Consider the following 14,158-nt stretch of genomic DNA (forward strand, 5'->3'; position numbering starts at 1 on the left):
CTCTGGGTTTTTTTTACTTTCCCAGCAGTTTTTTTTACTGAACGTGATGTCGGGAATTCATGACATTTTTCTCAAATGTGCTATTGATTAGAAATCTGACATCATTGTAACCTTATTTCTTAAATAGGCTGTTCTCATTTTGTATCTATGATTGATTGATTGATTTTATTTTGGGTGTAGACATTGTACAGCTGAGGGGATAACATTTTAAAGTGTTCAACACTTGTTTCAAACATGGTCCTATTCTATACTATACTCTATTGAGTACTATTATCCAGGATGTGCAGTATCTGCAGGTAAAATTAGAGCAGCAGAGTTTTGCCTCTGTTTTTTAAACAAAAACATATCTGTCATAGGGATTGTATCATGCTGTGCTGCCTGAACAGTGGGACCAGTTTTGTTGCTGGATTCGCCATTTTCTCTGTGTTGGGATTCATGGCTTACGAGCAGAATGTGCCAATTAAAGCGGTCGCAGAGTCCGGTGAGTATTTCTGCCTGGTTTTTTTTTTTCTACAGCATGAAGTTCCTGTAGAATAATGCAGATTATGTAATCCTCCAGTCCTCCTGAGCTACTCTATGACTATGATTTATTCAACACAAAGAAAACGTAAATAATTTAACGGAGCAGACTATGATGGAGTGGATTCCAGTGTTTCTTTTTTGCTGACAGCCAAGAAATAAAGGGACCATAAGCTTGTGCTAGTATGCATTCAGGTTGCATCTTCAACACAAACGTATTTTATTTGTATACATAATTTTTTCCCTTGGATTGCATTAAAATTGTATGCTAAACAGCATTATAAACCCTAAATATTAATTGTTTCTGCAGCTGTGTCACAGTATCTGTATTATTTTTTTAAAGATTGATATGATTCCCTTTGGCAGCAGCGTGTTGTAACACTATTCCCTCTGTAAAAGATTTGAAGGTTAAGAGATTCACATATCACCATGGCAACCGGTTATGAGCCGTTTTCTTTGTTGGAGAGCTTAGGCCAGTCTGTCACGGGCCTCATACACAATGCAGTTTTCTTTGTTCTGGCTGAAGTCACATCCACACCGTACTGTTCAGCCATTGGCCCACATTACCAGCTAACAGTGTCTCTTTCATGTGTAATTGAGACCGCACAAATGACTTTTCGCTCTCCTGAAGAATACATTAAAAGAGGACGTGGAGTGAAGGATACCTCTTTTCATCTGTACATCTCAATTTTGGAAAGGATGAAAAGATGAATATGGCATTAATATGTATATCTTTTGGTTTGGCAATGATATCTATGCAAAAATAAGTCATTTCGATTTTTAACCTTGAAAATGAGACAGGAGAAATAGGCCATAATAACAGAGTAAATGTAAAGAAGTCATGGTTGCTTTGAGCTAATGTCCAGTTGACCATCTATATATTAATACAGTAGGATTCATTCAGTGGCAGAGTGCCTCCATACATTTTGTTGTTTCAGTTGGGACAGAATTTGGCAGAAGAAAGCAAGGATATTAATTTCAGGGAAATTCTCATAGGTCATGGCTTCTACTTATTCATTACTCTGTTAAATACAACTAAATTAACATCTTTTCAGATTGCTTTCATTAAATCCCCCCCCCCCACACATTTTTTCTCACCAATTTGGAATCACCATTCGCACCCCTTGCGTCACAGCTGTGCCACATGCACCCATATGATGCTATGTGATGTGATGCTCTGTAGAATTCAAAGTATTGATTTAAAACTACCATAAAATCTTTGTTCACATGTTGTGCTGACCAGCTTTTAAATACTGCACATCTAAATGTGCCTAAACTACTAGACTGAGCATAACATGCAGGGTACCATAACAATACTTGAAACTGAAGTCTAAACTAGAAGTTGTAGAGAATGGTTAATGAGCTATGGACTCCAGAATCCACTATGCAAAATACACTATGCTCTGCATAATTAATTAATCTGTCTTGCTCAGATTAATCAGACATACTTCCATGTTTCTGTAATCAACAAAATTTGTTTCACTGACCATTTCATAAATACATGTTATGACAGCAGATTTAGCATTTATTTAAGGAATTTAGAAAATAAATATGAATATAGGGCATGCTCACAGCTGATGCTTCTACACTCACAACTCTAATGTAGTTCTGCATTGCTACTCTTAAGTAAGAGATTGGCTGAAGGTTTGTCCCAACCTCTGTAGCATTTCTCAATTTTTTGGAGACAGTTAGAAGTTATCATTGCATGCTCGTCAAGCTCTTCAAGCATTTTTTAATGAATTGACAGCGACAGCGACAAATAACTTTCGAGTTTTGGCTCTAATAATGTAATTTACTTGAGAATAAACTGTATAGATTGCAGAATAATTCACTCAGTAACTGTTGAGACAACCATATGTGTTTTAAAATAAGTTTAAAATCATACTATTTAAAATTAAACCTTAAAAACTATTTCTATTATTGTCTGCAGAATGCCTCATTACCTTACCGTTGCATTAAAAAAAAGCATCTCATACTTACAAGGACCAAGGGCCCTGTTGATTATAAGTACTGTTGCTTAATTTACCAACCTAGTGTTCAAAGTTCTGGTGAAATCATTAGCATTAGCATAGCGGAGACCCACTCACCCTAGCATCATTTCTAAGGATCAAACAAGCTTTTTAATGAGCCTTCATTTTCTTCAAATATTTGGAGATTTCTTAAACAGCTTCAGCTTCATCAGTCCTCAAAGCGGCCATGTCCTCAGAAGCTGTAGAAAGCTTTTGACAGAATGAAGGAGGCATGCATCTTGTTCTGAGAAATTTGGCATCAGAAGGGGGTGGTGCAAGGAAGTGTCCCCACTTTTATTTCTCACGGGCATGTTTGCACTAATGCTTATAACAAAATAAATTCATAGCAGCAAATTTATGTCAGGGTGTGCTTTTTTAGATGGAAATATATGCTACCGTGTGCTTTTGTACTATAGTAGTAAAATTCCCAAAATTTCCAAGCCCAAGTGTTGATGGAATATTTCAATGGAAAGTTTCCACCCCCTTTTTAAAATGAAGAGGTTACTGTAGACCAGGCAATTTTGGATTTTTAAAATTTTTATTGCAGTTTATCTTCAGCCAACAACTGATTCAGCATAGCTGATTTAACGCTGCCTTAACCCATCCAAACACTGCACTGTACTGGCCCCATGCCCCATATGCTGCCCGGAGCCCATTGGAAGCTCAGACCTAACATTCGTCATCCTTCCTTTGGCACTAGTTTGCACCTCACTGTCTATTGCAACACATCTCATCCTGCTGAGCTCTTGAGTCTGCTAATTTGGACTCGGTTGCAATGCCAATTCAACGCATTGTACTCAAGGGCTTATACGCAATAACCATTTGTAACATCCCTCCATAGTAGATTTTGCTCTTCTGTGTGGGCGAGAGAGACTTGATGAGTGAAAGAAAACTTTAAGACAAGAAAACTTTTGGGTCATGTTCAATTTTGCTCATGTAAAAGTCAAGTCAAGCAGCATGTAACAATGACACTAACCCATATCTAATGCCAAACTGCCTGCCACCGGCAGACCAGATCAATGTGTTCTGGTCATGTTTTACTTGTGGAGTATCAACATTTTTTTCACCTTTAAATGACACATTTTTAGTCAGGCCAAAGTACATTTCTTAGCTACATTTTATGCGCTTTCTTCATAAATGAATAAAATCAAATAGTATTGATCATTTTATTAAGACTTCTATTATCGCACTAAAACAACAAAAATGTTTAATATTGATATCATGATGAATGCTTTATTAATTATTATACCAAAGGTTTTAAGTCTTAAATTATCCTGTATATGCAAGCATGTACGTGTGCCAACATAACACTGGACAAATAATTTTATATAATATCCACCCATCCATTATCTATACCCGCTTATCTTGGTCAGGGTTAATTTTATATAATATATAAAATTATAATAATATTATTATTTCAAGGGAAGGGACCTCCCTCTGACACATTGATTTAGATAACACTGCTGTATCATGAGCAACAGGGGAGACTTGTAAGTCACAGCATTATGGTACATCCCGTTGGTACAAGTCCCAGACTTGATTACTGTTGGTAAAGTGAGATGACAGATTGAGATTGTTTGAGTCCCAGCATGCCCAGTGCACTGTGTGTGAAACCTCTCGCCTTATCAGTTGCCGGGCAAAAGAAATGTCAGTCTGAGAAAAATTAGCTCTCTGTCTCTGCATCCCTCCATACAAATACATTTTTAACAGAAATCAACGGGGTCATCCCACTGGACTTCTTCTTATTTGCTAACCACGTTCAGACCTCTCACATATCATATTATCCATAAATCTTTCCATGTCTTTCCTAAGTTGTGATGTGTTATGGACAAAAATGTCCACAAATACCAGCGGGGATTTGATGTTTACCCTGTTAAGTATGGCACGATTAGCACTAACTGACAGGGAGCATGTGCACATGCATTATCCTAAATACAGGCTAATTTACAAGTTAGCTCTGCTGAAATGTATGAAGCAGTCTAAACACAGATTATACCACATGGCCTTTGCTGTTCAGTAGCCTGTTTGGTGGCAGCCAGGAAAGGGGTTTAAGAGATTAAAGCATATCTATAAGTAGCATTTGTGTTGGTAATTGGGTTGCATTGTGTCTTGCAGGCCCGGGTCTTGCCTTCATCGCCTACCCTAAAGCTGTGACCATGATGCCTCTGTCTCCCTTGTGGGCCTGTCTGTTCTTCATGATGCTCATCTTTCTGGGGCTGGACAGCCAGGTCAGGAAACAAATGGCATTACGTGTTCTGGAAACATGTCTATAGACTGCTAAGTAAGAGGAGCTAGACTGCCCCTGTGCTTTGGTTTCTCATTTTCTAATTGTGTCTTCTGCTCTCTGACACACTGGCTTCAAAACTGTTGGCCAGGACTCCCTAGGGTTTTGCGATATGTACATGTGGGGAAACAATTCTGTATACACATTCATACCAGTCAGATTAATCACTGTACTGGTTTATGTACACTTTGTAGTGCACTAGATTACAGTAAGTGCACATGCAATTGTGTAAAAACGTCTTCATTTTAATTTCAAATCTGATCCTTGGTCACTCTTATCTGTCAGGAGGTGGGTCACAGGAAATGTAATTTCTAATCAGTGTGCCATGTGCGTGGGTTTGATGAGTGCCCAGTAAAAGGGATTCATTTACAGATCAACTGAAATTTTTAAAACTGGAAATAAAAAGGTTCATAGTACAACAGATAAGCATACACAGTGACTTATCTCAGGTTTCAGTTGTTCACCTAATGTAGATTCCAAAGGAGTTCAGGCGATGGAACTCCAGGCTCAACACTACAGTCTTCCAGTTTTCTTTCTACTTTTAAAATGTGTTTGGAGCTTTTACAGAACCCAACTGCCAGCTTCATCGGCAAAGGCCTGCCTGGACTTGAGAGCAATGAGACCATCCAGATGTTTGTCTGATGCCTATGCTTCCTGTGTTGTTCGCAGTTTGTGTGTGTGGAGAGCTTGGTGACTGCGGTTGTGGACATGTACCCTCAGACCTTCAGAAGGGGTTATCGCAGGGAGCTGCTCATCCTTGGCCTGTCAATAGTCTCCTTCTTCGTAGGTCTCATTATGCTAACAGAGGTACGGATACAGCTTGTGTCTCCCCCTCGGGGGTGGAGTACTTGAACAACGCATTTGCTCCTATATATTTACTACAATGTTGCTCACTCTCAGTCATCTTTGGCTTTACAAAATGTTTCCAGGCTTAAATTTGATTGACTAATAGCATATTCAGAATGCTGAATTTTTAGAATATTTAGAGAGCATCCTTCTTCAGCTCATTATGGATCATTTTCTAGGATCAATTATGTCTTTGTATACTCCTGTCTGGTTGACTCAATGACCCAAATTTAAATAGTACTTATTTTACTTTCAGATCATTCACCTATGACTTAACTTACCCCATGTATCAATAAGTGCCATTATTGTCAAATTGTGATGTTCTGTCTCAGTTGAATTCTTTTTTCTCATGATCTAATGAGTCCACTGAACTGAACTTCACAACCTACCTGGTCATCTTGTTTCTTATACCTGCGGTTGGAGGCACTGATGTGTCCTCAGGGCATACCATGGAATACCCCCTTCCATTTCATCCCATGTCCATTTGGTTTACACAAGCACCGAGCTCTCAAGGCATCTCGGCAAAAACTAATAATAAATTACTGGAAAAAATTTACAAAATCCTACCGATTAACTCACTGTGACTGAAAGAGCAGGACGGTTATGGTATTAATCCAAATTGGAAGACAATACTGTCAAATTTAACTGAATATCCAAGAATCTTACACAGAAAATTATTTACTTCAAATTCATCCCTTAGGCATATGTTATGCCAAATACATACTACCAGATAAGAATGATAAAAAACAATGGATTAAATTATGTATTGCACAGGCCTGTTTGAATATTATAAAATAAATTGGAGAATTCCATTCATTGATTTGCATTTATATTTAAATTCATGTGCATTATGTAACAGTTGTCCTAATATTTTAAACATTAATATGATTTTTTATTTTGGAGACACTTTTCAATCCCATTTACTGATAGGCGTATATTGGATATATTTGTTTTTCTCATAAATGGGGACAAATACAGAATTTCATGTCCCCCAAAAGATCAACACACACGTGTGGGGGCGGTACATGTGGTTTGCTTCAGTGGCACTTGACACTAAAAGCCACAGGAGAGCAATCCCACACTCCTGGCATGTGTCTTACGTGCGCCATGCTCTTAAGCCTGCACTGAGCAGTGTAAAAATAGGCTCTGCATATTAGAGGTTTTTTCTGGCTGAAAAGCTCAGTCAGGTGAAGAGCAATAGGACTCGTCATGAATAAATCTCTTTTGCTGGTGACCGTGGAATTACAGAACAGCTCAAGCAGTAATTTGCTATGGCTGTTGGTTTCATATTGCTTGTATTTTAGAATTTAAATGTTATCAGTTCAGGCTACCCTCTCCGAGCCCCCTACTTTGTTGTGAAGGAAGCATTAGTGAAGTTTAGACACAGTTGAACTTGCAAGAGCACCATTTTGCCTTCTCTAAAATAACTTGCTACTTCTGCTCATTTCTGTAGCTGATCTGTGTCAAGTGTTGTGAGTGGTTGTGTGCTTTACTGTACAGCAGTACAGTCACTTGCAAAGATGTGAAGTTACTGCTGTTAAAGTTATCTGAATGATTCCGTCTGTTTGAAATGCAAGCAAGTCATGTAATAGAGCAGAATACGGAGGTATGATGTCACTTCCCTAGCAACAGCCAAATAAACCAATCGTTTTTGTATTGCTCAACAATCAAACTGTTTCTACTATCTATTTGAAAAATGAGAGATGTACGGTCAGAAATTTCATACTGCATGTCCATAACATTTTTACCATCTCATATCCCCCCCCCCCCAAAAAAAAGAAGAATTTATTGGCATTATTGTTGTCATTGTAAGTAATTATTTTATTTCCTTATTTTCTGTCAGGGTGGGATGTATGTTTTCCAGCTGTTTGATTCGTATGCAGCCAGTGGAATGTGTTTGCTGTTTGTGGCTATCTTTGAGTCGATATGTATTGGTTGGGTTTATGGTAAGTATTAAAAATATTTCACCAAAATACTGTATGTAAGAAGTATGTTGTATGTTTAACAACCAACCTTTAAACTCTTTACATAATATTGAAACACTAATACAACATGAATTTAAATTCAATGTGTATTAGAATATGGATGTATTTTTCTCTGAGCCATAGAAAAATAAAAATGTAGTTTCTTCAGAATGCCATTATTGTTGCTACCATGCCACCTGCTGGAGAAGACACACAAGCACATGGTCAGTTTTCATGTTCCAGAGAAATATATGAAATCCACTGAGCCATTAGTAGAGTGTTTAAACAATTATTCTATTAAGTGTAAGGATTCCATTATCCTTATCGTGCCACTACTTTTGTGTCAATACTACTGTATTGAAATTGAACGTCCTTGATGGTGCTCGGATTCATGGTAATTTTGCTTTTCCACAGGCAGCGACAGATTCTATGATAACATAGAGGACATGATTGGTTACCGACCTGTCTTCTTCATCAAGTGGTGCTGGATGTTCCTGACTCCTGGCATCTGTGCTGTGAGTTACAACCATATTGGACAATATTTTGTCAAATATAATGTTGTGAATGCTCATTGGTGTATATTTATGAGCTGATTAACATTGAATTACTTGGAAAGAGTGCAGATTTACATTAAATAATTGTTTACACGCTGACCTAAGCTTGGTTTGTATATGAGGAAAATCTTGCAGAACAGAGATATCAACTCCTGGATGGCCACAGTATATGTAGGTGTTTGTTGCTTCCTTTCAATCAGCAGTCATTTTGAGAAGGGTATTACTGACTCTTGGAGCAGCTCCACAGGGCATTGGTCTAGCTCCAAAGGGGAGTGGCGTAGCTCCAAATGGGCGGAGTTTAGGGTAACCCTTACCCTATCCCTACCCCTAACCATACCCTCCTCTTTGGAGCTAAGCCACACCCTCTTTGGAGCTAGGGCCCTCCCATTTGGAGCAGCTCCAGGCACCAGAAATACATACTTGGTCATGGAAGTGCTGAAACACACCGAAAATCTGAGGAAACTGTGACTGCCCAGGACAAGAGCTCAGGATGCTGTTTGAAGAGTTTGTGATTCTGGGATCAGTTTTTAAATCACTTTTATATTTTCTCCCTCACTCTTACACCTTTAGGCGATCTTCCTTTTCTTCTTGATCAAGTACACGCCCCTGAAATACAACAATGTGTACACGTACCCAGACTGGGGTTATGGGATTGGTTGGATGATGGCTCTTTCCTCCATGGTCTGCATACCTTTGGGGGTCTTCATTAAGATCTGGAAAACAGAAGGCACCTTTTCAGAGGTACAGAAGAGTACATTCATTTACACACATTAGTCTTTTGGTCACTTTGGCAAAAACCACCTGCTGAGTGACTGAAATGTAGTTGTAATTGGTGTCCTTCCCTTCTTGTTTTGGATGGATCCTGGTACTTTAGCTCATAAAAAAGGCACACCATGTATGTGGACAAGCCTCAACACTCCTCAGCTCCCAGAACTTGGCTTGCTTCCATGAAAATGATGCTTGGTAGATCATTTATTTTTGTTCACACTATCTGGGCTGCCTGCCACAAGCCACAACATCTAATGTGTAGTACTTACAGTACAAATTATAGTATGTCCTATATGTTAATAAACTACAAGCCAAAGTCAACATTCAGTCAACTCTGGGAAATATATTAAGAAATATAAACGGGTGGTTTTCTATGGAGTTAGATCCCTATGGAGTTACATAGCCAAAACATTTTGTTATTGTCAGTTGAGATATGCATTTGTATTCAGAGAAATGTAAATGTAAAAGCTGGATTGTATTTGTAATTCTCTGATCTGCACATAGGTCATAAAATTTCTGAGAATACAATTCATTTTTTCAGATTCAGCTTTTAACTTTCACTTATCATTCATATGAATCTCATTTTACGAGTTTGTGCATAGTTTTTTACATACAGACTTTTGGCAGTTTCATTGCACTTGTCAATAATCATAACCATACTTAAAAGCTGCGTGAGGCAATCAACTATCTAAACTGGAGGTTTTGCTTTCTTCTGCCTTTAAAATAAAAGTACTAGTTCAACGGAACGCTCTATAGCCTAAAACCTTTCCAGCCAATGCATAGACAAAGGTATAGAGCTGCCTCACTTGCATCTATGTAGCAGTTCTCATATGAAGTTGTAGTGTCTGCGACAAGAACATTATGCATTTCTGATGATTCATTTCTTGCTTTTTTTGTTACAATGTATGGTTGGAGCCACTGGGCCTGCAGACCTACAGCCACTCGGCCCTCTGGGCTTTGTGTTGAATAGCCCTGACCAATAACCATGTTCATATCACAGTGCTAGTGCTCCTATTCCTATTCTATTCATATTGCAGTGCTCGTGCTCCTATTCCTATTATATTCATATTGCAGTGCTAGTATTCCTGTTCCACTTGTTATGCCCATCATCTTGTATGAAAAATTTAATTAGTTTGCTTTTTTTGGTTAAAAAAAGATAACACCCACAGGTGTATTCTGCTAAAGAATGGCAACGTACGATTATACGTGTATTTCCAAATCTCAGTTTACAATTACGGAATGTTTTGCTAGCTATCTATATTGCTATATAGGAGCTAGCTTGTGCAACTGAGTGTAATTGAGTTACAGATACATTTGTTACCTTAACAATAACTAGCTAGGTATACAAGAGTGAAAGAGTGAATGTCAAGTTTATGCCTACCTTGTGCAACTGCAAAGTGTGCAGTTAAATCCACAGTGTAGTATAATAACAGCTATGAACAATTAATAACAGAAATAAATATAGTAATTAAAAAATTAAAATTGGACAGCATGTGAGCCAAGAAAACCATTGATTGCCTTTTGAATTGGCTATGATCTTGTGAGCATTGCATGCAAAAGCCCCAAAATGACCAACATGCTGTACGACGGGTTGCGAATTGCGCCGTAGACCTGGTCAAATTGCAGCCTAAGCTCACACCAAAATTGTAATGAGCTGCAACAAAATTGCAGTGCGCTGCTCAGTCTTGACTGACACACCCCCAACAGCAGCTCTCCTAACCCACTTCAGCGCACAGCTAATCACAAAATTACCAAATGGCACAGGCGCATCAAAATCCATGACGGAAAACACTTTGCCAGTGCGACAGCTTGCATCATGCCATGAGCTGGCTGGAAAATAGAACCAAGTTTCTTAAAGAGTTCATGTGTAGTGAAGACCCCCAGGGACAGCGTGTTATCAAACACATAAAGAGCACCCTGAGTGAGAATATTTATGAAGCAGCCAAAGTTTCTGGTGGATAAATATTTATAATTGTTTTTTCCCCACAGAGAATTAAGAAGTTGACCACGCCAAGCCCAGACTTGAAGATGAGAGGTAAGCTAGGGGCCAGCTCAAGCCCCTATGCAGTAAATGACTGTGATGCCAAACTGAAAGGGGATGGCACCATTTCCACTATCACGGAAAAAGAAACACATTTTTAAACTGGCCACCACCAATGCCATCGATGCAACAGAAAATCAGAAGTGAACAAATGACTGTGTGTTTTATTTTGTAAAAAAACAAAACAAAAGAAAAAGAAAAGATGAAACACATAATTATAGAGACTGGCTTGTTTTGCACAAACTTTATTAACAATAGATATACATTATGTGATGATTAAATCTGTTACCTTTTAGTAATGTTATAGGTAAATACAGAATATGAAAATGTTCAGTATGTCGTAGCATCTAGTCTACATTTGTGACACCTAGTGAGTGTTTACTGTTAGGATGATGCTGATGTAAAATGTGATGTACAACTTTTATACTTGGACTTTTTTTTTGTTTGTTTTTGCAAAGTTTTGTATAGAGATGTATTCTAACATGTAGATACACTCAGACCATTCCAAATTGTATTGTATGTCTACGGGTTGAGAGAGGGCCTTGTTCTAGCTGTGGGGAAGCAGAAGGGCTCTTAGCAGTAGCCCTGAAGATGATTTTCACCTCACGGCCTCCCTCGTTCTCACCGTCAGCTGTAACTCGCAGGGCGAGTTTTGGGGGGTCAGTACTGTTTTTTTGTTGTTGTTGTTGTTTTTAAGGCCTGGAATCCTGTCATTTCACAGTGATTAAACTGAGTTTAATCGAATGTGACAGGGGTCATGTGATTTAAGCATTTTGCTTTCCTGCTCTTGCTGTAAACAGAGGCGAGCGTTCTCGACGTCGCCTTTCAAAAACTCTGCAGAACGCTTCATCCCCCCACTGTTTGATTTGCTCTCAGATGTGATATGCGACTCTCTCAGCATAGTGGTGTTGGACCTGCGCACCTGTGTGTTGAAGGGGACTGCCGGTGTGGTCAGTGTTAGTCTATCAGCCGCAGGTCAGTTAGACCCCTTCTCGGGCACAGTGGTGGGGATCAGGGTCCTCAGAGACAGACACTGGTGGGTGGTTGTGCACTGCAGTAAGGGCAAATTGAGCTGGTCTCACCCCAGACTTTTTCCACACCCCTATCAGTACGGACCTGCTCCTGCTACACAGTCGTGAATGTACTGTGAACTCTGTACACATGCATGCTCCTTTGGTGTGGTCTTCTCCGTCGTGCATTATTACTAAAGTTTGTGCTAGCAAACGTGCACATTAAATAGCCACTTAACATTTAATGATAGATGTATATTTTTAAATCTCATTAGCTTTTGTGTACTATTTCTTGAAACAAATGTGTTAAAAAGGAAAAGAAAATCATGTTTCTGTGAAGAATTTTGATATGTTGTACAACAGTTTGTCCTATTGAAGTTTTAGCAGTATAATGGAAATGTTGTATGTACTGTTTTACACAGATTTTGTTATTCACAGGACACACGGTTTTATTGTCTGCTTACTCATTTTTAAAAATAAATGTTAAAAAAGGAAAAAAAAATCAGTTGCTCTTCTTTGTGCTATATCAGAATGCATACATATAGTGTACATACAGAAATGACTGGGTGCATGGGAGAGATCTGTGTGTAGCCCTGTCCATTTTGGTCCTGTCCTGTTTTTTCAACACCAGCTACTTACTTTTTCATAAGCTTGAAGATATTGTTCTTCCATAATGCAGTGCAAAGAATGAAAGAAATTTGCTTTGTAGTTTGATCAGCATAATCAATGCTGCAGGCTAACATTCGCTCAAAATAGTTACATGAATTTTCAGCAGTGGAAACTTTCATCCAGAAGTCAGTACAAGGCACGGTTAATTAGCAGCATCACGTTGTAACCTGTATAAGCAGTGCTCTGAGGGACAACTGATAATGGTTTGTCATCAAATATCCCACAGCTACCAATGATTATGACTAAATGAATTTAATTTTTTTCTTCCATTTTTATGTAACAAAAAAATACAAGGAGAAAGATGAGAGAATGCCCATATTGGGAATTTTCCAATTAGGTTAGAATTGTGCACAGCAGGTTTCACTGAATGATTTTGAAGCAAATGCACTTATTTCTCTAAAGGGAGGTTAAAGCTGGAACAAATTCAATTGGGTTCCGCTTTTGATAGAGCACCATATACAGTGCATGTACATATAGTGACATTTGCATCTGTAATTGAAATGTAAAGCAGCAGATTTTGCAACATGAGAAGGATATTTGATGAAATATGTCTTTTTGTCTTGGTGTTTGCAAAGGGTATACTGTTCTAACTGCTATTGCACTTCCAAAAATGATATAGCTGTTTTTGAAAAAAATCTTTTGCTGTACTTTCACTGGCTCTGCAAGCATATTCCAACACCAGAGAGAGAGAGAGATGATGTAGGCATATGCAGCAGCTTGTGAAGTGATTCTGCAGTGTAATCAAAGTGAGGAAGCTGGAGTTGAGGAGCCCAGATAGAATGGCAGAATTGCCAGCCAGTTCAAATGGAATGCAAATGACGGCCAGCTGAGCTGATAAGCAGTGTGTGGAGAGCGAAGACAAAGCGTCGCACTGTCAGCCCGGGCTCCCACACTCAAATTGCTTGAGAGTGTGATTGCCCTTGGGCCAAGCGCACACCAAAGAGAAAGAGGGGAGAATTGCAGTGCAGGGAATAGAATTTGCTAAGAATGTGCTATTTATAGGCATGGGTTGGAATAAGATGATTTAAACAAGATTGGCATCTTGAAAACCATAGCAGCTCTGGGGAGAAGGGGCCGAAGGCAGAGACGTCATGTGACCACTGGTTGGAAATGACAGCAATGTTGCGAAGTCAAATTCTCTGAGCTGCACTTGCCTTCATCTGCTATTCATAACTCCAGCCCTGAATATGTTTACAAGTATAATTAGGGAGGCTTGATATGAATTATTATCTTCGTCGCTTATTGGCTTACGGTCACAGGTGCCCACCTTAATCCAGTTTGATTTATACAGCAGGATTTTTGCCGGAACAATTGAGGTCAAGTACCACTTTTCATAAAGCAACAATGAATTCGCACCTCAGATTCAGCTTAGCTCTCAAACCACGACATCACAGGCTGCCTACATCGCATCACTGTGGTTTATTACTCCTTTAATCTTTTTAAATTATTTAGCTGACTCCTTTTGTTCTTTTGATTTTTGTGAAGAAACCCCCC

The 14,158-nt window shown here is 38.8% G+C and overlaps 1 protein-coding gene across 1 annotated transcript in view; it reads left to right on the forward strand.

The window, feature by feature from the left end:
* The window catches only part of slc6a11b (solute carrier family 6 member 11b), a 35,996-nt gene extending 24,699 nt beyond the window's left edge, over nt 1-11,297 (forward strand). Inside the window, exons 9-15 of the mRNA XM_064304573.1 lie at nt 357-481; nt 4,644-4,756; nt 5,482-5,619; nt 7,502-7,604; nt 8,037-8,137; nt 8,747-8,917; nt 10,934-11,297. Of these exons, the coding sequence (XP_064160643.1) occupies nt 357-481; nt 4,644-4,756; nt 5,482-5,619; nt 7,502-7,604; nt 8,037-8,137; nt 8,747-8,917; nt 10,934-11,086 (904 nt within the window). The 3' untranslated portion in view covers nt 11,087-11,297. The remainder of the gene's footprint in view (nt 1-356; nt 482-4,643; nt 4,757-5,481; nt 5,620-7,501; nt 7,605-8,036; nt 8,138-8,746; nt 8,918-10,933) is intronic.
* Nucleotides 11,298-14,158: the final 2,861 nt, after the last annotated feature.

This window comes from Anguilla rostrata, chromosome 13 (assembly GCF_018555375.3).
Source record: "Anguilla rostrata isolate EN2019 chromosome 13, ASM1855537v3, whole genome shotgun sequence".
Lineage (NCBI taxonomy): Eukaryota > Metazoa > Chordata > Actinopteri > Anguilliformes > Anguillidae > Anguilla > Anguilla rostrata.